The 24,571-nt window shown below is 53.7% G+C and overlaps 1 protein-coding gene across 1 annotated transcript; it reads left to right on the top strand.

The window, feature by feature from the left end:
- Positions 1 to 679: 679 nt before the first annotated feature.
- BTBD2 (BTB domain containing 2) lies at positions 680 to 23,901 on the top strand. The gene is made up of 9 exons (XM_052642975.1): positions 680 to 1,071; positions 14,660 to 14,779; positions 17,859 to 18,015; positions 19,026 to 19,131; positions 19,216 to 19,413; positions 21,868 to 22,060; positions 22,171 to 22,258; positions 22,498 to 22,644; positions 22,912 to 23,901. The coding sequence occupies exons 1-9, from the start codon at positions 689 to 691 to the stop codon at positions 23,071 to 23,073; spliced, it is 1,554 nt and encodes a 517-aa protein (XP_052498935.1). The 5' UTR covers positions 680 to 688; the 3' UTR covers positions 23,074 to 23,901.
- Positions 23,902 to 24,571: the final 670 nt, after the last annotated feature.

Raw genomic sequence — 24,571 nt, 5'->3', positions numbered from 1 at the left:
TAGGATCTAGGCTGGTGATTCCAAATCTGAGGTCAGGGTTTTGAGGTTTGAGGTCTGGGCTCACAATTTCTGGATCTGGGACATAGAGTCTGAAGAAAGGGGTCTGGGTTTAGTACCCGGGTTCTGAGGTCCAGGATCTGGGCTCTGAGGTAGAGGATCTAGAATCCGGGGTCCGGGATCTGAGGTTAAGGACCTGGAATCTGGAGGTCCAGTGTCTAACAGATCTAGAACCCGGAGTTAGGGGTCTGAGGTGCAGGATTTAGAACCCAGGGTTGGGGATCTGAGGTAACAGATCTAGAACCCGGGGTTGTGGGTCTGAGGTACAGGATTTAGAATCCGGGGTCGGGGTCCCAGGTCTGAAGTACGAGATCTAGCACGTGAGGGGTCCCATGTCTGAGGTCGGGGCTCCGGGGTCTAGGCCCGGGGTCTGAGGTACGGTCTCCATCGGCCTCTGCTTGCCCCCGCCCCTCCCTCTCCCCTCCCGCTCCCCTCCTCTCCCCTCCCGCTCCCCTCCTCTCCCCTCCCGCTCCCCTCCTCTCCCCTCCCGCTCCCCTCCTCTCCCCTCCCGCTCCCCTCCTCTCCCCTCCCGCTCCCCTCCTCTCCTCTCCGTCCCCCGTCTCCTCGCTCCTCCCCTCTCCTCCCGCCCCTCCCCCGCCCGCCCCGCCCCGCCGGGCGCCGCACCGACAAGATGGCGGCGGGTGGGAGCGGCGGGCGCGCGTCGTGCCCGCCGGGGGTCGGCCCGGGCGCGGGGGGCGGCCCCGGGCCCAGCGCCAACGCCGCCCCGGCCCCCGGCAACGCGGCGGCCGCCGCCGCCGCCCCGGCCCCCGCTGTCCCCGGGCCGCCCCCGCCGGTGTCGGTGTCGGGGCCGGGCGCGCAGGCCGCGGCGGGCGGGGAGCGGGCGGCCGAGGAGCCGGGGGCGGCCGCGCTGCTCCGCGAGCCCGTCTACAACTGGCAGGCCACCAAGCCCACGGTGAAGGAGCGCTTCGCCTTCCTCTTCAACAACGAGGTGCTCTGCGACGTGCACTTCCTGGTGGGCAAGGGGCTCGGCGCGCAGCGCATCCCGGCGCACAGGTGGGCCGCCGTCCGGGACCGCCGCCCGACCTGGGACCGGGTTAGCACCGAGGCCCGCCCCCCGGGACTCCGTCATCCCCCAAGACGCTGCCGCTTCCCGGGACCCGGTCATCCCCGGGACCGGACCCCTCCCCCCAGCCCCCTCCCCAGGATTCAGTCATTCCTGGGATCCCGCTCCCTGCCTCCCCTCAGGAAAACAGCCAGCCCCGGGGACCCAGCACCAGCCATTCCTGGAACCCCTGCTGTCCTGGGGACCTGCCCTCCCCCACCGCCCCCGGGTCCCAGCACCCTTAAGGCCCTGTGACCCTGCCAGGCCTCCGTCCAGCCGGGATTTCCAGATACCAGCCATGGTCCGCTCCTGCGACCCCTGCCCCTCTACCCTCATTGGAGTCTCCTGGCTCTATGATCCCTGACCCTGCGCTCATGCCCGAAATCTCCCAGGTCCGCTGACCTCTTTCACTCGCTGCGTCTCTGTGACCCTTCAACCCCTGCCAGGCTTTCCAGGCCTTGCAGACCCCAGCCTGGACAGCCGGAGGACCTGCAGAGACCCCATCTCCTTCCGCCTCCTCCACTGGGCCCCAGTGACCTCCTCCCCCGAGTGTCCCCTCCTGGGGCTGGGACCCCCCAGAGCCCCGCTCAACTCGCACCTCGTGAACCCCAGACCCTGACACCATACATCCCAGGTCTTCTCTTGAATGGGGTTTTCCTTGGTGCAGGCCCACATCTCTGCCAGTCTCAGGGGTGCAGCCTCCAGACTCCTGGGTGGGGCGGGGCTGGTATCAGAGACCACCCTGCCAACTGCTTGCTGGGGGATGCTGGGAGGGTTCTGTTGGGGGAGGGGGAGGGGGGTTCTTGCAACTCTGCCTGGAGAGTCCCCAACCCGCTGTGAGGGTTGTCTTCACCATGCTGGCGTGTGGCTTTTACTTGGCCTGTGTCTTCGAGATTCTTCTCTCTGGCCCTTTCTTGGTTATTTATGTGTAACTGGGACTAGATTCCTGTCCGAGGAGGGTTCCAGGCCTGTGAGGGCGTCCCCAGGACCTCCTGGGGCTTGTCTCTGCCCTAACCCTCTCCCCTCCCCTGCGAATTCCCTGTAGGGGGCTGGTTGCCTTGTGACCCAGGAGCCCCAGCCTCCATCATGCCTTTCTTGTTTGATATTCCTGCTGTGTGGAGCCTTTTGATGGAAGGTTGTAGTTCCTTTTCTTTTCAGCCTTTGGGTTGTTATTTCATTTGCATTGTGAAATGTTACCTGCTGCGATCAGGTGCGTGAGTGACCCTGGGCTCTCCTGAGCCTCAGTTTCCCTCCACCTCTATGACCTGGGACCGACCATTAGACACTTCCTTCCTGGAGCCACTGGGAGGGTGGACCCTGTGACCAACCAACCCTGGGACTAACCAGGTCCTAATCACAGTGCCTGGGCTCATCCTCCACAGGCTGGCCCCACAGGCTGGTGGGGATGTAACCCGGTGCTCCAGGAAACATTCTGGAGAGTTGCTGCTGGAGCAGACAGGAGTGGGGAGAATTCCTCACAGCATGCGGCCAGCTCCAGGCTGGACCTCACCCCCGCCTCCCTCCTGGATGGGCTGCATTAAGGGAGTGGCTTATAAGGAGCAGATTGGAACCCCACCTTGGGGAAACCCGGCAGATGCCCCTTAACCAAGTGGCTAAGTTGATGGTCCTGGGGGTGTCAGCACCCCCAGCAGGAAAGACTCCTCCCCCTGGTGTGCTCCACCCCCAGCCCTGAGTCCCAGTGTCATGGGTTGATGGTGGCCGCCAGGTTGTGTCCAAGTCCCAATGCCCAGAACCCATGAATGGGACCTTCTTGGGAAAAGGGTCTTTGCAGATGTGATTAAGAGTTTCAAGAAGAGATCATCCTGGATAATCTGAACGGCACTAAATCCAACAAGTGTCACTTGACATGTGAGAGACATGGAGAAGAGGGACCGGGCAGAGACTGGAGGGATGTGGCCACAAGCCACAGTCTGCCTGGGGCCCCCAGAAGCTGAGAAGAGCAGAGCCTTGCAGGGAGCATGTCCCTGATCTTGGACCTGCAGCCTCCAGAACGTGAGATTCTCTCAAGTCACCCAGTTTGCGGTAATTTGTTAGAGGAGTCCCAGGAAACCAGTCCACCTGGAGAAAATAACCAGATAAACCCAGTGGGGCATGCCTCAGGGCCAAGACACCAGCGGGTCCCCTGGACGGTCCTGGGAGGAGCCCGAGGACACAAGTAAACGCCACGTGGGATTCAGAAACAGGGCCTGGGGCGGGAAGGGCATTAGTGCAGAGCTGGTGACTGCTGAACTGGACCTGAGCTTACTTTACAAAGCAGACTGAGGGCAGGGCTCGTGCCAACTTCCAGAAAGGCTGTTGGGTCTGCAGCCACCATTTCCCAGGATCCAGGCTTGTGGTGATCTGGGGCTGGGGTGCAGAATGGCGTGGACTCTGGGTGAAGGGCGACCTGGTGCATGGGGCGCAGGAGGGCCTGGCATACATAACGGCAGAGGGGCCGGCTCTGGTCAGGGCAAGCTCAGGCCTCGTTGAGAGTCTGCCTCCCACCCCCATCCCCTCTCCACTGTACTGCTTTTTCATAGCTCTTTTTCCTTCTAACTTCCTCTGTGATGGCTGTCCTTGGCTTGCTGTGAGCAACGTCTTGCTGCTCTCTCTCCTGCCAAGCCCAGGAAAATGCCTGGCACACTGGGTGCTCAGGAAATGCATCAGTCCAGTGTCCATACTCACAGGGCTCCCTCTGAGGAAGTGCTGAGCATCTTCAGGGTAGCACTGTACAGTTTGATGGCCCCACGTTAATATCTAAAATACCTTTATTCACATATCACTGGAGACTTAGCAACACAGAGATGTCCCCAAAGTACAGCAATCTCTGTGTGTGCTTAGCTAAATAGCATGTTTTTTGGTGACTGTGGCTTTATGGTGGATTTTGACAACTGCTGTGGCTGTTCTTCCCAGTTTTGTTCAAGACTTTTTGTGAAGGCTTTTTCAGCTCGTCTCACACATTTAGCTGTTTCAGGATCAGTTACCCATCTGTCCATTCCTTCCTCCTGTCCATCCCTTGCTCAATCCAACAGTCTCTGAAATGGTGCTAATAAAAGACATCTCTTTCCCCATGGAATTTACCTTCCAGGACAGTACCAGCAAATTTTTGTAAAGAGCCAGAAAATAAGTAGTCAGTAGGCCACATGGTCTGTGTCCCAACTGCTTAATTCTGCTGTAGCAGTGTGAACACAACAAGACAGAAATGAATGTGCATGGCTATGTGCCAATAAAACTTTATTTACAAAAACAACTGGTGGGCTGAATTGGGCCCAAGGGCTGTATTTGACCAGTCCCTGGGTCAGTGGTTCCCTATAATCTTTAGAATCAGTTTGTCAAATGCTAAAGAAATAACTGGAGGGGTTTGTCTTGGCAAAGATACCAGGTTGGGAGAGCTGACAGTTTAGTATACAAAGTATGGGCACATGTTGTCTCCATTTATGCACGGTGCTTCTGTGTTTCCGTAGGGAAGTTTTGTAGTTTTATGTTTTGTTTTGTTTTTTTTTGGCCACGCTGCCGGATTTGGGGATTTCGTTTCCTCTCTGGGGATTGAACCCAGGCCCCCTCGACAGTGAGCGTATGGAGTCCTAACTACTGGACCACCAGGGAACTCGCAGTTTTATAGTTTCTTTGCATAGCTCTTGTGTGCAAGAGCTATGGCACCCCACTCCAGTACTCTTGCCTGGAAAATCCCATGGATGGAGGAGCCTGGTAGGCTGCAGTCCATGGGGTCGCTAAGAGTCGCACACGACTGAGCGACTTCACTTTCACTATTCACTTTCATGCATTGGAGAAGGAAATGGCAACCCACTCCAGTGTTCTTGCCTGGAGAATCCCAGGGACAGGGGAGCCTGGTGGGCTGCCGTCTCTGGGGTCGCACAGAGTCGGACACGACTGAAGCGACTTAGCAGCATGTAGCTCATGCACATTTATTGCTAGGTGTTGGGTTTTTTGTTTTTTTTAGTTTTTGTTTTTTCTGTTGCAAATAGTTTCTCCATTAAATATTTCTTAGCTGGTTCTTGCTGCGAAGCTGTGGGGCCTTGCACATTTACTTTTATCCACTGGAATGATTTCTTTCTGAATCCTTTTTGGTGTTAATAGCTGTTCCACTGATTCCATGGTCCAGTGCTGTCCAGTAGACTTTTCTGTGACAGTAGGAACGTTCTAGATCTGTCCTCTCCAGTCTTAGCCTCTAGTCACACATGGCTACTGAGCACTTGAAATGTGGCCCTCACAACTGAAGAACCAAATCTTGTTTTCTCAGCTACACCACATGGCTCAAAGCATCTTAGTTCCCTGACCAGTGATTGAACCTTCGACCTCAGCAGTGAAAGCATAGAATCCTAACCACTGGACTGCCAGGGAATTCCCAAACTGAGTCTTTCTCTTTTTTTCAAATCTATTTATTTTCGGCTGCCCTGGGTCTGCGTTGCTGCGTGGGCTTTCCTCTAGTTGCATCGAGCGGGGTCCGCACTCTAGTTGCAGTGTGCGGGCTTCTCATTGCAGTGGCTTCTCTTGTTGTGGAGCACAGGCTCTAGTTTTGCCATTTGTAGAAATCTCATATAATTAGAATGACAGAATGTGTAGGTTTTGATCTGGCTTCTTTCATTCAGTGTCTTATTTGTGAGATCCATCCACATCCTTGAATCGACAGCTCATTTCTTTTTATTGCCAAAGTAATTCATCTTACTGCTGAATCCCATTGCATGGATGGACCACACTTTGTCCATTCACCAGTCATATGGGTTATATGGGCATACAGGTTAAACAGGTTATTTCTAGCTTTTTATTATAAGGAATAATACTGCCATGAACATTCAACATTTGTGCAGAAATCTGCGTATGGAAGTACTGTTCCTTTTGTGTAAATACCTTGAGGGTCAAATGTTGGAACCACAAGGTAACACTTACATGTGACATCTTAAGAAACCGCCAAACTGGTTTCCAAAGTGGCTTCCCCATTCCCCACCCCCCATGATGCCCGAGGACTCAGTAATGTCTTTGGCCTCACAGGTGAATTGGGAAATGTTCCCTCCTCCTCTGCTTTCTAGAAGAATATGCAGAGGGTTGGTGTTAATTTCTTCTGGGAATGGGCTTTTCCTTGTGGGGAGATTTTTTTCTTTTTTTTTCTTTTGCTGCACAGTGGGGCTTATGGGATCTTAGTTCCCTAGCCAGGGATCGAACCTGTGCCCCCTACAGTGGAAGCTCAGAGTCTTAACCACTGGACCACCAGGGACTTCCCTGTAGGGAGATATTGTTTTTTAATTGTGCTGGGTCTTCGTTGCTGCACAAGGGCTTTCTCTAGTTGTGGTGAGCAGGGGCCGTTCTTGATTGCAGTGTGTGGGCTTCTCATTACGTAGCTTCTCATTGCAGAGCACAGGCTCCAGGCACGTGGGCTCAGGAGTTGCAGTGTGTGGTCTTTCGTTGCCCCACGGCATGTGGGATCTTTCTAGATCAGAGATTGAACCCGTGTCCCCTGCACTGACAGGCAGATTCTTACCCGCTGTACTATCAAGGAAGTCCCAGGAGATTTTTAGTGACTAGTTCACTTGTTATTTGTTTGTTTAGATTTCTCTGTCTTCAGTGAGTGTTGGCAGTTTGTCTTTACAGGAAGTCATCCATTTCCTCTAAGTTGTCTTTGTTTGTTGACATAAAGTTGTTTCAAAAATCTTTTACCATCGGTCGTAGTGATATTCCGTTTTCATTTCTGATTTTGGTAACTTGTGTCTTATTTCTTGATCAGTCTAGCTAAAGTTCTAGCAGAGATTTTTCCCCTCAAAGAGTGACCTTTTGGTTTCATTGATTTATCTCTATTTTCCGATTCCCAGTTTCATTAATTCCTGCTCCCACTTTTACTATCTTCTTTGTTCTTTGGGCTTGATTTGCTCTTTCTTTTCTAGATTCCTGAGATGGAAGATTACTTTGCTGATTTTATTTTTTATTAATTTTTGGTCACTCTGTGCATGTCTTGTGAGATCGTCATTCCCTGACCAGGGATAGAACCTGGACCCCGGCAGTGCAAGTGCCAAGTCCTAACCACTGGATCGCCAGTTAATTCCCAGAAGCTTAGGTTGCTGATTTTAGATCTTTATTTAATGGATACATAATGTTTACCCCAAGCAGTGTTTCAGCTGCATTCCTTACACTCTGATGTGCCCTGTGCATTTTTGACCCAGTCAAGATCTTTTCTAATTCCCCTTGTGTTCCTTCCCTGACCCATGGGTTACTTAGAAGTGTTGTTTCATTTCCAGATATTTGGGAATTTCTCAGAGATCTTTCTGTTATTGGTGTATAATTTAATTCCTCTGTTTGGAGAATAAGCTTTGACTTCTTTTAGTGCCTGTAAGTATATTTGTTTCACCTTGTACCTGGTCTGTCCTGGAGAATATTCCTGGAGTGTGCATTCTGCCATCACCGGGCTGAGGGTTCTCTTTGGGGAGTTTAAGGAATCTTTATTTATTTGGCTGTGGCAGGTCTTGTTTGCAGCATGCGGGACCTCTAGTTGTGGCGTGCAAGCTCTGCAGTTGTAACATGGGGGCTCAGTTTCCCCATGGCCCGTGGGATCCTAGTTCCCTGACCAGGGATCCAAGCTGAGTCCCCTACACTGGAAGGTGGATTCTTAACCCCGAACCACTGGGGAAGCCCCTGGGCTGACGGTTCCGTAAAGGTATGTTGGTGGCGTTGTTCAGTCTGGCTGTTGGTCAGTTGTGAAGAGTGAGGTGTTGAAACCTCCAGTGGAAACTGTTGGATTGTCTCTTCCGCCTCCTTATGCTTGGTTTCTCTGTGTGGTTTGGGACTCAGCTGTGTGTTTGTTTGCGCTGTTACCCATTCCTGTGTACTGACCCTCTGTTCGTAGGAAACGTCCACTTTCCAGTAACATTCCCTGTCTTCACATCTGTCTTGTCTGGTATCAGGGCAACAACTCCAGCTCACTGGTGCTTTCTGTCTGCAGGGTGTATCTTTCCTCATCTTTCTCCTCTCACCCCCTTCGTGTGTTTAATGTAAAACTTCGGAGCCTGTGCTGTCCATCTGTCCGGTGAGCCTTGGCCACAGGGCAGGTTTCTCCACTGGGGAGTCCCTGCCGTCCGCTCGTCATCACCCTTCCCTCCTGAGGGGTGCTCTGTGTAGACATCCCCTTTCCCCTCCTCCTTTGCCCGCTGTTGGAGTATCTGTGGATGGTGGTTCTAGCTGGAAAGAGTTGTTTACTCTGGCATCTGCCATATGGTGATTTCCTATTTCCATAACTCCTTCTCCATTTGTTAACTGGGATTCTGAAAGGAAAAGCTGTCCCTTCCCTGTTGCTCACACACCTCCTCCGTTATATATTTATTTCATCATGGACTCACAGTTGTTTATCCTGTGGGTCATTGCCTGGTATGAGCATTACTGTCCCAGATTTGGCCTTTGGAAGTCCTTACAGTTGGGTCAATTCCTTTTAACATTGACCTGTCATGTTGGGAGAATGACTTTACTTTTTGGCCCCACAGGATACCCCAAGTTCATCTCATCCTTCTCCTCCCTCAGCCCAGGAATCAACCATTTCTCCTTTTAGTGGAAAATGGTATTTAGAAACCAAGATACAGGTGCTAGGTGTGCTCACTGCTGCTGGGGTATTGTTGTTTAGAGACCTTCTTAGCAGATAGAGCGAGGAAATATACCAACACACACACAACCTCTATTTCTGTGTCTCTGTCTCCATCCATCCATTCACCCACCTAAAAGCCACGAGATCAACTTGAGTCCCTCTGGCTCTGGCTCAGCCTTGGAGAGTTCGTCCCAGCCTCCCTTCCCCTCACCTGTAACTCTCTTCTCCAGTTCTGAGAACCTGGCTCTCATTCTGCACATGTCTGCTTAGTGGCACCATATGTGTAGCTTCAGAGCTGCTTTCCCTCTCCTGTGAAAAATGCTTTTTCTGCATGAAGCACAGTATTTATATGCAGTTCTTTTGGCCTTTAACCTGTTTCCCAAAGCTGCTTAGCTGGTCTTTCTTCCCTGTCCCTTCAGGGTACTATGTCATTCTTTCTTTTTAATTTTTAAGTTGTAAAATACACATACCATAAAATTCGCCCTTTTAACCATTTTTAAGTATACAGCTTGGTGGCACTAAGCATATCCATGTTGTTTGCAACCATCCCCACCAAAACTCTGTCCCCATGGAACACTGACTCCCCATCCCCTTCCCCAGCCCCTGGCCCCACCATCTTCTCCCTGTCTCTGTGGATCTGACTCCTTTAGGGACCTGTGAGTTGAACCAAACTCTGTGTTATTCTGTGTCTGGCTTCTCTCACTGAGCATCATGTTCTCAACGTGTATTCGTGTTGTAACATGAGTCCAAATCTCCTTCTTAAGGTAACTAACACCCCTGTGTGGACGGACCACTTTGTATGGACGATGTGCTCGTTGCTCGTCTGTCATCTGTTGATGGACGTTGGGTCGCTTGCATCTTCAGGAGTCTGTGGATCATGACACGCTGAATACTCTTGCACAGGTTTTGTGCGGACGTGTGTGTTCACTTCTCTCAGGCACATAACCTGGGAGTGGCACTGCCGGGTCGACGGGAACTTCATGTTTCGCCCCCTGGTAACCCACTGCCCTATCCACCACAGCTACACACCTCATGACCCCCGCCCCTGTCATCCTGCTTGAGGACTCTGATTTCTCCACATCCTCAGCAGCTCTCGTCATTGTCTAGGTTTTTTATTCTAGCTGGTGGTCCAAGGGATAAGGTCATGTCTCATGGTGGGTTTTTTTTTTAACTGATGCTTTTGCTTTGATACTGCATTTCCATCATACTTTCTCATTAATTTTTATCTTGCAGAGGCTTTTGACTCGTATCACTGTAAGTGAATGCATGCTCAGTTGTGTCCGACTCTTTGTGACTCTGGACTGTAATGCACCAGGCTCCTCTGTCCATGGAATTTTCCAGGCAAGGATACTGGAGTGGCTCGTGGTGGTTTTTTTTTTTTTTTTTTTTTAATTTATTTGGCTGCATCATATCTTAGTTGCAACACTCAGCATCTTCATTGCCTCATGTGGAATCTTTGCTTGTGTCACATGGAATTCTCATTATGGTGCATGGGCTCACTAGTTGTGGCGCAGGGGCTTAGTTGCCCTGGGGCATGTCAGTTCAGTTCAGTTGCTCAGTCGGGTCCGACTCTTTGCCACCCCATGAACTGTACACACCAGGCTTCCCTGTCCATCACCAACTCCCGGAGCTTGCTCAAATTCATGTCTATCGAGTCACTGATGCCATCCAACCATCTCATCCTTTGTTGTCCCCTTCTCCTGCCTTCAACCTTTCCCAGCATCAGGATCTTTTCAGATGAGTCCTTTCTTTGCATCAGGTGGCCAAAGTATTGGAGCTTCAGCTTCAGCATCAGTCCTTCCAATGAATATTCAAACTGATTTCCTTTAGAATTGACTGGTTTGATCACCTTGTTGTCCAAGGGACTCTCAAGAGTCTTCTCTACTACCACAGTTCAGAAGCATCAATTCTTAAGCACTAAACTTTCTTAATGGTGGAACTCTCACATCCACACATGACTGCCGGAAAAAAACCATAGTTTTGACTAGATGGACCTTTGTCGGCAAACTAATGTCTCTGCTTTTCAATATCCTATCTAGGTTTGTCACAGGTTTTCTTCCAGGGAGCAAGCATCTTTTAATTTTCATGGCTGCAGTCACCGTCATCTGCAGTGATTGTGGAGCCCCCCCAAAATAAAACATGTCACTCTTTCTATTGTTTCCCCATCTATTTGCCATAAAGTGATGGGACTAGATGCCATGATCTTTGTTTTTTGACTGTTGAGTTTTAAAGCCAGCTTTTTCACTGTGTTCTTTCACCTTTATCAAGAGGCTCTTTTTAGTTTCTCTTCACTTTCTGCCATAAGGGTGGTGTAATCTGCATATCCAAGGTTATTGCTGTTTCTTCTGGCAACCTTGATTCCAGCATGTGCTTCATCTAGCCTGGCATTTCACATGATGTACTCTGTGTATAAGTTAAATAAGCAAGGTGACAATATACAACCTTGAGATACTCCTTTCAATTTGGAACCAGTCTGTTGTTCCATGTCCGGTTTGAAGTGTTGCTTCTTGGCCTGCATACAGATTTCTCAGGAGGCAGGTATGGTGGTCTGCTATTCCCATCTCTTTAAGAATTTTCCAGTTTGTTGTGATTCACACAGTCAAAGGCTTTAGTATAGTCAATGAAGCAGATGTTTTTCTGTAATTCTCTTGCTTTTTCTGTGATCCAAAGGATGTTGGCAATTTGAGCCCTGGTTCCTCTGCCTTTTCTAAATCCAGCTTCAACATCTGGAAGTTCTTGGCTCACATAGTGTTGAAGCCTCGCTTGGAGAATTTGAGCATTACTTTGCTAGCGTGTGAGATGAGTGCAGTTGTGTGGTAAACATTCTTTGGCATTGCCTTTCTTTGGGATTGGAATGAAAACACATTTTACAGTCCTGTGGCCACTGCTGAGGTTTCCAAAGTTGCTCGCCCATTGAGTGCAGCACTTTCACAGCATCATTTAGGATTTGAAGTAGCTCAGGTGGAATTCCATCACCTCCACTAGCTTTGTTCATAGTGATGCTTCCTAAGGCCCACTTGACTTCACACTCCAGGATGTCTGGCTCTAGGTGAGTGATCACTCCATCATGGTTTTCTGGATCATTAAGATCTTTCTTGTATAGTTCTTCTGTGTATTCTTGCCACCTCTTCTTAATATCTTCTGCTTCTGTTAGGTCCATACTGTTTCTGTCCATTTTTGTGCCCGTCTTTGCATGAAGTGTTCCCTTGAGTTCAGTTCAGTCACTCAGTCGTGTCTGACTCTTTGCGACCCCATGAATCGCAGCACGCCAGGCCTCCCTGTCCATCACCAACTCCCGGAGTTTACTCAGACTCACGTTCGTTGAGTCAGTGATGCCATCCAGCCATCTCATCCTTGGTCGTCCCCTTCTTCTCCTGCCCCCAATCCCTCCCAGCATCAAAGTCTTTTCCAGTGAGTCAACTCTTCGCATGAGGTGGCCAAAGTACTAGAGTTTCAGCTTTAGCATCATCCCTTCCAAAGAACACCCAGGGCTGATCTCCTTCAGAATGGACTGGTTGGATCTCCTTGCAGTCCAAGGGACTCTCAAGAGTCCTCTCCAACACCACAGTTCAAAAGCATCATTCCCTTGGTATCTCTAATTTTCTTGAGGAGATCTCTGGCCTTTCCCAATCTGATGTTTTCCTCTATTTCTTTGCATTGATCACTGAGGAAGGGTTTCTTATCTCCTTGCTATTCTTTGGAACTCTGCATTCGGATGGATATATCTTTTCTTTTCTCCTTTGTCTTTCATTTCTCTTCTTTTCTCAGCTATTTGTAAGGCCTCCTCAGGTAACCGTTTTGCCTTTTTGCATTTCTTCTTCTTGCGGATGGTTTTGATCACCACCCTCCTGTACAATGTCATGAACCTCCATCCATAGTTCTTTAGACACTCTGTCAGATCTAATCCCTTGAATCTATTTGTCACTTCCACTGTATAATCATAAGGGATTTGATTTAGGTTATACCTGAATGGTCTATGGTTTTCCCTACTTTCTTCACTTTAAGTCTGAATTTTCCAGTAAGGAGTTCAGGATCTGAGCCACAGTCAGCTCCTGGCCTTGTTTTTGCTGACTGTATAGAGCTGTTCCATGTGGGATGAATCACACCTGCGTCCCCTGCATTGGTGGGTGGATCCTTAGCCACTGGCCTGCCAGGGAAGTCCCCTCATGGTGGTTTTGATTTGCCATATTCATCATCATGGTTCTGAGGGTGGACGGAGAAGTGGGGATAGGAGACTCCTGGCAGGAGGCCAGTGAGGGGCCTGGTGGGCAGGGCTGCAGGTGGAGATGATCAGACTCCCCTAGACCCAGTTGCTCTTCCAGGCCTGAAGTTTGTCACCTTGTCCACTGGGAACACTGAGGACATGTATAGCCCACCATCCTGGGCCCTGCACAGACACACCAGGCCCGGTTGGTCTGCCCCTTATGTCTTCCCAATGAATCGTCAGGGAAGGTTTTCCCTATAGGAGATCAAGATGCTCTGTTGTATCTAGGAGAAAGGAGGAGCAGGAAGGCATGGCAAATATGGATTGTGTGTGGGGCTGGAGACACAGATGTTGCGGCGAATGAGTGGGGCTCTGAGGACACAACAGGGCTGGCAGCTGAACAGGGCATGGGCATCCTGGGGTGGGCAGATGGTGGAGCAAGCCGCATCAGTCATCCTCTCTTGGAACCCAGAAGTCTACTATGGGGTATCCAAGGCTGTGCTCCCTCCAGAGGCTCCGCCAGCTTCTGGGGCCCCAGGCAGCCTGTGCTTATGGATGCTTCATCTCAGTCTCTGCCTCCCTCACCGTGCGGCCTCTCCTTGGTGTCTTATCATAAGCCATTGCGTCAGGGCCCAGCCTGGATGAGGGTAGCCTGGGCTTAGCAAGTGACATCTGCAAAGACCCTGTTTCCAGATGAGGTCCCATCCTGACGTTACAGGGGGATGTGACTTTGGGGACACTCCTTTCATCCACTACATTCGGCTTCTCACCTGGCCTCCATTTCTGGCCTGGCCTTTGGGGTGCTGTTAAGCCCTGTGCAGGACTAGGGGCCCGACCAGGGCCTGGCAGAGCTGGGAGCACACATCCACGATGGAGGAGTGGGTAGGAGCAGGGGTGGACGGGCTTCTTCTTTCAGGGAGTGAGGGATGCCTGGGTGGGGTCTGCTGGGAGTTGTGGGGAGGGTCACTGGGCAGAGAGAAGCCGGGGAGTGGGCTGTCACTGCTGAATTCAGAGATTTTGCATGAGTGTGGGTGCTCAGAGCCCTGCATGGGTCACGGTAGGACCCAGGGAGCAGGTGTGATGCAGGCATGGTGGCTTGCAATCCAGAGAAGAGGGCTTTGCACGGGGCTGGTCTCTTTGGGAAGGCTGTCATGGGGCAGGCCTGGGGACCATGAGTACACAACTAACTGGTGGAACCCTGAGGCCCCCAAGGCCACTCACATCCTAACTCCCCCTTGGCCTCGACACCCTTCCCCACAGACTCAGCACGGTTCTAACGTTCCCTCCAGGCCTTCCCTGGCAGCCTGACCCTGGGAGATGTGTGTAGAGCAGTGGAGTGAGGGAGTGAATGAGTGGTTGAGCGATGGTTAAACAAGTGAATAAATGAATGAGCGAGCGAATGAGGGAGCAAGTGGTTGAATGAATCAGTGAGTGAATGAACGATGGGAGTGAACGAGTTGGAGGGTGCCTGAGCTGCCTGTGGCCTGTGGAACTGGCAGAAAGCTGTCGTCCGTGCAGCCCCGGGGAGATGATTTTGCATCTGTGCCCTCTCACTGTTGATCCACAGGAGCTAACTTCTCAGTCCTCAGGGCCTTCCTTCCGGAAGCATCTAGGGCAGGATGCTCTGGGCAGGGTGTTACTATTCCGGGGATGCTCACCATCCACATCCCAGGGCCCCAAGAGACCCCAGGCTTGGGCAGCTGGGGACTGGTGGGCCTTGCAGAGGGTAACCAGGCCTTCTCTGACTCCCTAGGTTCGTGCTGGCTGTGGGCAGCGCTGTCTTTGACGCCATGTTCAACGGGGGAATGGCCACTACGTCCACCGAGATCGAGCTGCCCGACGTGGAGCCGGCTGCCTTCCTGGCGCTACTCAAGTAAGACCTTCCAAGTCCTTCCCACCAAGGGGTGGGACAGACATACCTGATGGTTAATAAATAGAACCCTGGGGATATTGCCTCCAGAGTCCCAGAAGCGACTCCCTCGAGATTTCTAGAACTCCACTCCTCAATGAGGGGTGGTCTCTGGACATCCCCCCATCTTCATATTTTGCATTTTTTGTGTCAAAATATATTTCACATACTGTTCAACTCACCCTTGAAAGTGTACAGTGTACTATTAGTGGCATTTAGTTTTTCCACAGAGCACCCAGCTGCCACCTCTTAATTCCAGAACAGTCCATCCCCAGAACCACACCCTCCCCAGCCCCTGACAACCAAGAGCCCACTCTCTGTGTCTGTGGATCAGCCTGTTCTGGACGTTTCCCGTCCATGGGATCACACCCTGCGTCTCTGCTTCTCTCACTGAGCATCATAGTTTCAGGTTCACCCGCGTGTTGGTGAATCTCCCAGTTTTCATTCCTTGTACTCAGAATTTTTAAAGAAATAACCTAATGTAAGAATTTTTAATTCAACCTCTATTTTTTCTTTCTGAGTTTCAGCTTTTTTTCCTCAAGGACTTTGAAACAAATCTAGTGATTTGGGGTAGGGGTGCTACCCACAGACTGCAGGAAGCCGTGGGGGCAGCACCAGGGAGGCCGGCAAGCTCTGTGGACATATGTGTAGCTTGGAGGTTATCCTACACGGTCAAACAGCTTTTCAAACGTGGAGTTTTGTTTTTTGCCTTTTTTGTTGTTGGCCTCAGGACATGGGGGACCTTAGTAGTTTCCTGACCAGGGATCAAACCTGGGCCCTCAGCAGTGGAAATGCAGAATCCTAACCTCTGGATGGCCAGGGAAGTTCTTTTCCCTTCTGATTATAAAAATGGCATTGATTCACAGAAAGAGAGAGGGAGGGAGAGAAAGAGAAACGAAAAAGTGGAAGAAAATGGAGTGAACCTGTCCCTGCTCTGAGCACCACGGACAAGGCCTTGACTGGCTGGTCCCATTCATATCCAGTCCCATCTGTGTTGTGTGCTCCCAGCCCCCTGCCCCAGCTGTGTCATCTTCTCCCCTCTGGTATCCACAGTTACCCTCGGATGTAAATCAGTTCCTGTTAGCTCCATCTAACCACGCTGAATTCTGCGGGCTGACCACAAACACTTGGTGGAGTAATCTTACTTCCCTGTCTTTAGGCAGCTTTTCAGACCACGGTCAACAGGCTGCCTGCGAGAAAGGGCAGAAGGTGCCGCTTCCAATGCTGCCTGCTGATCCTGCAGAAGCGGCCTGGAAGAATCTGTAAACTGTAGGCAGGGCTGAGTGCCAAGAAAAACTTATTTACAAACCAGGTGGTAAAATCACAGTGAGCTGTCACTTCACACCCACCAGGATGGCTATTATCAATATTAAACAAACAGGTTGTCTCGAGGACATGGAGAAATGGGGGCCCTGATGCACTTCTGGGGGAATGTGTAGTGGGGCAGCCACTGTGGGAACAGTCTGGAGGATCCTCAGAGTCTAAACATAGAGTCACCACGTGCTCAGGCAGTCCTACTCTGGGCACAGATCCAAAAGCAGGGGATGCAGGGACCTGAAGAGAGATTTGCACACCCACGTTCACAGCAGCGGATTCGCAACAGCCAGAAGGCGGAAACACCCCAGCTGTCGTGAACAGATGAGGGATGGATAAGGTGTGACCCATCCACATGCTGGAGTATTACTCGGCCTTCAAAAGGATTCTGACACTTGCTCCAACATAGATGGACCTTGAGGACATGATGCTCAGTGAAATAAGCCAGATGCAGAAGGACAGGTACCGTCTGATTCCACTAACAGGAGGAACTAGAGGAGTCAGATCCAGAGACAGAAAGTGGATGGTGGGGCCAGGGGCTGGCGGAGGGGACGGGGAGTCAGTGTTTCATGGGGACAGAATTTCAGTTTGGGAAGTTGAGAAAGTTCTGGAGATGGATAGTGGGGATGAATGCACAATGATACAAATGTACCTAATGCTACTGATGGTCAAAATGGTAAATTTTATGTACATATTACCATAATTTTTAAAAATTAAAATAATGTCTATTTTTTAAAAAGACAAAAAAAGTGACAGATTGCAGTTAGCCAAACCCTCCCTTTAGTGTAAGCCTGGCGAGACATGGGGTGAAAGGCTGTTCTGTCTCGTCTCCACCTCTGTGTCTGTCTCTCTCTGTATATTTTTGCTGTTTCTCTTTCTGTCTCTGGGTTTTGACGACCGTGGCTGTTCCCCTGAGAGGGTGGACACTACCGCCATTGGTATGTGAGGGGCTCTCCCATCTTCTCCCACATGTCCCGGTCTGTTCCCTTACAAGGTCCCGCTCAGCACTGCTGACACTGATGGTCATTCTGGCCCTGACCCCGCCAGATCCCCGCTGCTGCTGTGCAGGCTTCCAGTGCGTTCTGGGGGTGCTGACTGCCAGGAGAGGAGGCACCTTCCAGGAACTTGCTCTTTGGGCTGTTCCCGGTTGGGTTGGGCTTCCACCCTTGCCCTCTTGTACTCCCACTCTGTGCCTGTGGATGACACTCAGGTGGTTTCCTGTGCATTGTCCTGCTGTGAACACACGTCATTTCTCCTGCACACCCAGGGCCACCCTGAGGTGCTTCCACCAGATGGGCCAAGGGCTGCTTTCTCACTCTCTCCCCGTGGTTTTGTAATCGACCCCACTTCTGACCCACACAAAGAGTTGGCCTGAGGACAGGTGGTCACCATGGCCACCATATCTGCAATTCCAGCTGGCACTTCTGGTCCCATCAGTGGTTGAGCTTGAGCTGGCTGTGGCTGGGCCAGAGGGTTGTTCAGAGGGTTTTGGCCCCAGGGCAAGTCCCTTGCTGCCCACAGAGGAGTTGGACAGAGGCTGCCTGCTGTGTAGACACATTCCGTGGGTAACGTGTGGGTAGTTTAGCTCTGCTCCTTTTTCCTGGTAACTGCCTTTCAGGAGTCAAGTCCACAGGTCAGAGGGCAACTGGTGCTGGTTTCGATGGTTCCTTGGGCCAGTCTGGAGGGTGAGGGCAGGGAGGCTGTCCTCACCACCCCCCTCCGCCCCTAGGTTTCTTTACTCAGATGAAGTTCAGATCGGGCCCGAGACGGTCATGACCACGCTGTATACTGCCAAGAAGTACGCGGTGCCTGCTCTTGAGGCCCACTGTGTAGAGTTCCTGAAAAAGAACCTGCGGGCTGACAATGCATTCATGCTGCTGACGCAGGTGCAGGGCTGGGATGCAGGGGGCGGGGCTGTGGGGCAGGGCGAGGATGTGGGAGAGGGGAAGGCATGGGACCCACTGGGGCACAGGTGCGGAGTCTGGGCAGCGATATAGGTGGGTGAGGACACTGCCGCCGGGGCTGGAGAGGTCGGGTTGGTGCATTTCTGAGTTTTAGGTGTCTGCTAAATCTTGTGGAAGGATACATTCCTCCCTCACTGTACCCTGCACCCTGCGGGTGAGTTTCCCTGGTTACTCTTGTGCCCCTTTGGACGTTTTGGTGCCCTTGTGCAGTGCTCACGTGTGGGGAGAAAGGTATTCCGTTACTAAGTTTTTTAGAGGGACACGTTTGAGGCTGTCTGGTCCCATTGACTGTGGCAGGGCTGGACCACTGAGAAGCCGGCTGGGATAGGGCAGCACCCAAGTGTAGTTGTGGCTCTGCGACCCCTCGCTGCTGTGGTATCTGGGCCCCAGCGCATCTGCTGAGTTGCTCTCGAGTGCTAGAGCCTAGGCTGTCATGTAAGGACTGTTCCCAACCATTTCCTGAGAGCTGCAACCACGTGGGGCGTCCTGGCCTCCTAGCCCAGCCCTAGGCAGAGCATAATGCATAGGGGTGTGGGTTCGGGCTGCCCCACAGCTTCCCGGGCAGAAAGGAACCAGAATCTCCTCTGTCCCTGGGCCCCACCCTGTGCATGAGTTCTCGTATTAGGGGCACATCTCTGCAGTGTCCTATGGGTCCTTCTCGGCCCTTTCCCCAAGGCTCCTGCCTGACCTGGGGAGGACTGGGCCCACCTCCAGCCTGAACCTGTTAGTGTCCTGACTTTTGAGGTGCAAGCCTGCCCTCCCCCCGCCCCCACCCCCAGACAGTGGTTACTGTGAGTCTGGGACCCTGGAGAATGATCATCTCTGGGCTGCTGCTTGGCTCCCAGGACTTGAAATCCATGCCCAGTGTGGAGCCAGGGTTCATGCAGCTGGGTGTTGACATGCTCTTCTTTTACTGCCCTCCCACTCTCCAGGCAAGACTTTTTGATGAACCACAGCTTGCCAGCCTATGTCTGGAGAACATTGACAAGAACACGGCTGACGCCATCACAGCTGAGGGCTTCACGGACATCGACCTAGGTGAGGCACACTGGTCGCCGCCCAGGGGCCATTAGACCTCATCCCCGAGGTGGGGCCGCACCCGCTGACAGCCCCTCCCTGCAGACACACTGGTGGCAGTGCTGGAGCGGGACACGCTGGGCATCCGAGAGGTGCGCCTGTTCACAGCCGTCGTCCGTTGGTCCGAGGCTGAATGTCAGCGGCAGCAGCTGCAGGTGACGCCCGAGAACAAACGGAAGGTTTTGGGCAAGGCGCTGGCCCTCATCCGCTTCCCACTGATGACCATTGAGGAGTTTGCTGCAGGTAACAGGGACACCGAGAAGGAGTGTGACCCTGAGTGTGAGTCACATGACCCTCAGCCTGGCCACAGTGGGTCAGGCGCCAGCCGTGTCCGTGTGAGAACAGGACTGGGCTCGAGACCCTGTTGTTGGAATGACCCCCAGAGGCCAACCATCCTGAGTCCCCACATCTCAGGTGTCCACACGCGTGTGTTTTGAGTGTTGCAGATCCCCAACGGAGGCTCACGTCTGGGGAATGGGCTGTGGTGTCCAGGTCTTCCATGAGCTGTGAAGGGCTGAGAGGTGTCCGGAGCCGTGCTGCAGGGCTCGGGTTGGCACTCAGGACCAGGCGGGGTTGGCCCTGGCCCTGCCTCTGACCCCGTGGGGACCCTCCAATCCTTTGGATCATGTGGCAGTAGCTGCCAACTTGGCACCCTCCCCCAGGAGGCTGGGCCTCCCCTTTGGGTCATTTTCGTGGCTGATGCCAACCTTGGTCCTGGAGCCACACTGGCCTGGGAGGTTCTGGATGGGGCTCTAGCCGACAGCAGGTGCACCACGTCCGGTCTTTCCCAGGTCCATGCTGCTCCTGTTCCTGCTCTGGTTCAGGGTTGCCAGATCGAACAGCGACAGCAAACAGATCGTTTTTCAGTGTGTCTGCCATGCAGTGGCGAGGAGACACTTCTTTTATGGGTCAGCTCTCTATGATCAGAATTTGACTTGACCCGTGTTTTATCTGGCAGTCCCTGGTGGCACGGCAGAACTTGGGTACAGCCTCAGAGGCCATCTCCGGTACTGTGGGGCTCACTTATTCATCAAATATTTAGCACTTCCTCATACCAGACCCTGGCAGCACCACAGTGATGGGGCCGTCCTGGGCACTGTGGGGTGTGGAGCAGCCTCCCTAGCCCCACTCCCTCGATCCCAAGAGCCCCGCTTGTCTTTTTTTAAAATTTTAATTATTTGGCTGCGTTGTGTCTTAGTTGTGGGACGTAGGATCTTGCATTTTGGAGCATGGACTCTGGTTGTGGTGCATAGGCTTGGTTGCCCTGTGGCATGTGGGAAGTTAGTTCCCCGACCAGGGATTGAACCAGAGTCCCCTGCATTGCACAGCGGGTTCTTAACCACTGGGCTGCTAGGGAAGTCCCACCCTTATCTTGATGATCACGTATTTCACAAACATTGCCCAGTGTTCCCTGGGGAGCCGGGACCTCCAGGTGAGAGCCCTCAGCTGTAGTGTTGAGCTGTCCCAACCCAAGATGGCTATGTGAGCCTTGCAGTTTCCCTCTTTCTCCAACCCCGCTTGTCACCCTGAAATAGCTCTCCTCCTGGTCCCTCAGCCCACCTGGTTGCCAGAGCCCCCCAGGGTCTCAGGTCTCCTGGGAGTACCACCCTCCAGCCTTCCCTGGCCCCCTTGCCCCTCCTCCCATGAGGGTCTCCGGGCTGGAGCACTCTCCCCCCACATGCAAGCTCTTGAGGGTATGTGCCAGACCTGGGCCTTGTCCTTCTGCTATGGGTGGGACCTCTGGGGCTTTGGCTGTTTGTCACTCAACTGTGTTTTGGAGAATTTTCCTGCCCCTTCTATTCCCCTTGAAAATGAAAGTAGAGAGAAGGTTGGGAAAAAGTCGCCCAAAGACTACCTTGGCTGTGTGTGTCAGGACTGAGGTCAGAGGTGGTTTTCGTTCTGTTTTCTGTGCAGAGATTTAAAGAGTGATTCCTGTCTGTGTTCAGTCTTGTATCTTATTGATACAAGACATCTTACATACATTGATACAAGACATCTTATCATACACGGACATCTCTCCCCTGTTGCTGCAATCTGCGCACATGGGGCTACCGGGTCTGTGAGCCAGGCCATGGCTGACCTGCCCCAGAAACGAGCCCAAAGCTGGTGAATGAGCAATTCCTGTAAAGGAGGGCAGTGCCTTCTAGGCCTGTCGCAGGCACCTTGTCCTGCCACAGGTGGTGGGCAGGGGCGGGTGTAATCCTCCTGCCCTGGGGCCCAGGAGACCCCAGCAGGGTGATCTTCCCCACCAGAAGCTCCTCTGAGCTCTTGGGTTGCTGCATCTAGGCTCCCACCTCCAGAGTCTTCCCCAGCTCCAGGCCTGTCTTGGGGCCAGCACCCCCGCATCTGTAGGTGCCTGGGGTGGACAGGCAGGGGCCATGAGCTCTGTGGACCCATGGTGTTCCCCTAGGTGGTCCCTGAGGAAGTCAGGAGACCCGAGTAGCTGAAAGGGATTTTGCCCCGTTAGCCAGCAAATTGGAGCATTGGCCCCATGTCAACCTGGGACCGCTCCCCAAACGCTCTTGGAAGGGCCATTTCCCCCTCACTAACACCCACCCCCCACCCCCCCCGCCCGGGGGCTGCTTGGACCCATGACAGTTTGCAGAGAAGAGAGGCTGGGTCTTATGTCTTGTCTTCCGGTGTCTTTGTGCGCTCACGGTTTGCCGCATCCTTCCCAACTCGCTCCTGTGCCCACAGGGCCCGCGCAGTCGGGGATCCTGGTGGACCGTGAGGTGGTCAGCCTCTTCCTGCACTTCACCGTCAACCCCAAGCCGCGTGTGGACTTCATTGATCGGCCGCGCTGCTGCCTCCGCGGGAAGGAATGCAGCATCAACCGCTTCCAGCAGGTGGAGAGCCGCTGGGGCTACAGCGGCACGAGCGACCGCATCAGGTGGGCGGGGCAAGTCGCAGGGGCGGGGCCTGATTGGGGCCTCCCCATTGGGAGGGGCGGGGCCTGGTTGATCGAGGTCACTCTGCATCTCCTTCCTCCGATGCCCTTAGGTTCTCGGTCAACAAACGCATCTTCGTGGTCGGCTTCGGGCTCTACGGCTCTATCCACGGGCCCACAGATTACCAAGTGAACATCCAGGTCCTGCCCCTACCTCCGGGCCCTGTCCCTCCAGATCACCCCTTCCTCTCCTCTCCCCTTCTTCACATCCCACCCCTCTCCCCTAGCCAAGGGGGACCCAGGACCATGCCTCTCTACCCCCACCATTGGCCTCCTCCTTTCAGGTTAGCTCAGTCCTTGGATCTAGGCTCTGTGGGGTCCTGTGGGTGGGCACCAGGTTGTGGGCACCGGGGTGAGCTGTGCCCGGCTCTGGCCCTTAGATCATCCACACGGACAGTAACACAGTCCTGGGCCAGAACGACACGGGCTTCAGCTGTGATGGCTCTGCCAGCACCTTCAGAGTCATGTTCAAGGAGCCGGTGGAGGTGCTGCCCAACGTCAACTACACGGCCTGCGCCACACTCAAGGTGTGCCTGACCCCACCCCACCCAGGCCCCTGACCCCAGAAACCTACCCAGGACTCCAACCCTGAACCTGACCCCCAGCCCAGACTCAGGGTCTTTGAGCCCCACCCAGGACCTCGCCTCCCAGTTTACTGCTCACCTCTAAGGATGTAAGGCTGGGAGGGCACAACCTCGTGTCCTCCTTTGGAGGCCTGTTACGCACACTGGGCGGGCCCTGAGCTTTGTTCTCGTGCGGCACATCCTTGCTGACCTGCTGGGTCCTCCCTGCAGGGCCCGGACTCCCACTATGGCACCAAGGGCCTGCGCAAGGTGACCCATGAGTCGCCCACAACAGGGGCCAAGACCTGCTTCACCTTCTGCTATGCGGCCGGGAACAACAATGGCACGTCGGTGGAGGACGGCCAGATTCCAGAAGTCATCTTTTACACCTAGGCCACTGGCCTGGCGCCCCCCAGCCCAGGCAGGCCACCTGGCCCCACTGCTGTGCCTGCCGCCCACGCCGCTGCCCCCTACAGGGCCAGGAGGGCTCCTCTCTGTGTGCGGTGAGCTGGCTGCCTATTCCAAGGTGATGGAGGGGTGGGCGGGGCGGCAGAGACAGTCCCCCTCAGGACTTGGGGGGCAGGGTCAGCCTAACCCTGCCCTGAGCAGAGGGTCCGCCCGCCCACTACCCCTGCAGCCCCACTCAGGGTTGGTGCAGGGTGTTGGCTCCTTTTTGTTCCAGCTGCACATGGCAGTGCATCCTGAATTCCCGGTTTCTCTGGTAGGAGAGCACTGGCGGGGCCCTAGCTGGGAGGCGGGGCTTGTGTGCCTCTGCTCTGTTCACTGGGGAGGCTCAGGCCCCCCAGCCTGCCTGAGGATGAGGGCTCAAGACCTCCCAAGGTCCTGCAGGCCGGCTTCCTGCCAGGCCCAGGCCCTGCCCCTGGGCCCAGTAAAGGACCGTCTGTGTCCAGCCTCCCTGGATGCCCCTCCCCGCCCCTGCAGCTGTGGACGCAGGTGGCAGACTGGGTCTGCCTGGGAGGGGCGATGTTGTGGGCCAGCCATGGTGGCCACATCCCCGCTGGCCCACCTGCCCACCCTGTAGCCCCACTCCCAGCCCCCAGCAAGTACTCTGCCCAAGGTGCTGGAGGGTGCAGCCCCACCCCACCCCATGCTTCCGTCTGGAGCCTGTGTCCTCCCCGAAGCCATGGAAGGTGTGTCTGCACACCACACCCCAAATGTTTTTGTTTTTTTTTTTTTTAAATAAAGGAAAGAAACGTATAAGCCCTGAGACATGTGTTGCTTCCAGTGTAATGGGGTCCTGGCAGTGGAGCCAGAGACTTCTCACCTTCAGCACATCCAGATCACATGGGGGCTTGCCCTGGGCTCCTCCTGGAGCAGCCAAGAGTGTCAGGAGCCCCGCCCCGCACCAAGAATCTTGTTGGCAGGGATGCAACCCAGAGTGGCCCTGCTGGCTCTGCCCAGGGGGATGTCCTCCTGCTTCCACAACCCATCCTGGCCCCTCCTGTCCAGTGAGGACTCTTAGGGATGACCCGGACCCAGGACCGGGCTGGCTGCAGAGACTCCGAGCCCCTGAGCTCCAGCCCTTGGGCTCCTCGTCACTTCCTGAGACCTGCCACACTGTAGGCAGACCCCAAGTGAGGGGTCCATGGGGCGGGGGACCAGGCCTCCCACTGTAGCCCCCAGAGCAGCCTGTCCTGGGGTCACTACAGTTCAGGACAGAAGGACAGATGGTGTCAGCCTGGGGCACCCACATGGTGTGGGCATGCCAGGAGTAAAGGCCAGGCAACAAGCCGGTGGGCTCATTAGAAGAGCTCCCGAGACGGCTGTACCCCACTCCCAAGGGCCTGCAGCTATTCAGGGTCCCAGTGAGCTGCTATGACTGTCTCCTGCCAATGGAACATGTGACCTGCCCTCTGGAGGAGGACAGCAG

Source organism: Budorcas taxicolor, chromosome 7 (assembly GCF_023091745.1).
Source record: "Budorcas taxicolor isolate Tak-1 chromosome 7, Takin1.1, whole genome shotgun sequence".
Taxonomy (NCBI): domain Eukaryota; kingdom Metazoa; phylum Chordata; class Mammalia; order Artiodactyla; family Bovidae; genus Budorcas; species Budorcas taxicolor.
The sequence above is the reverse complement of the archived record's forward strand: the minus strand, read 5'-3'. Positions and strand labels throughout refer to the sequence as shown.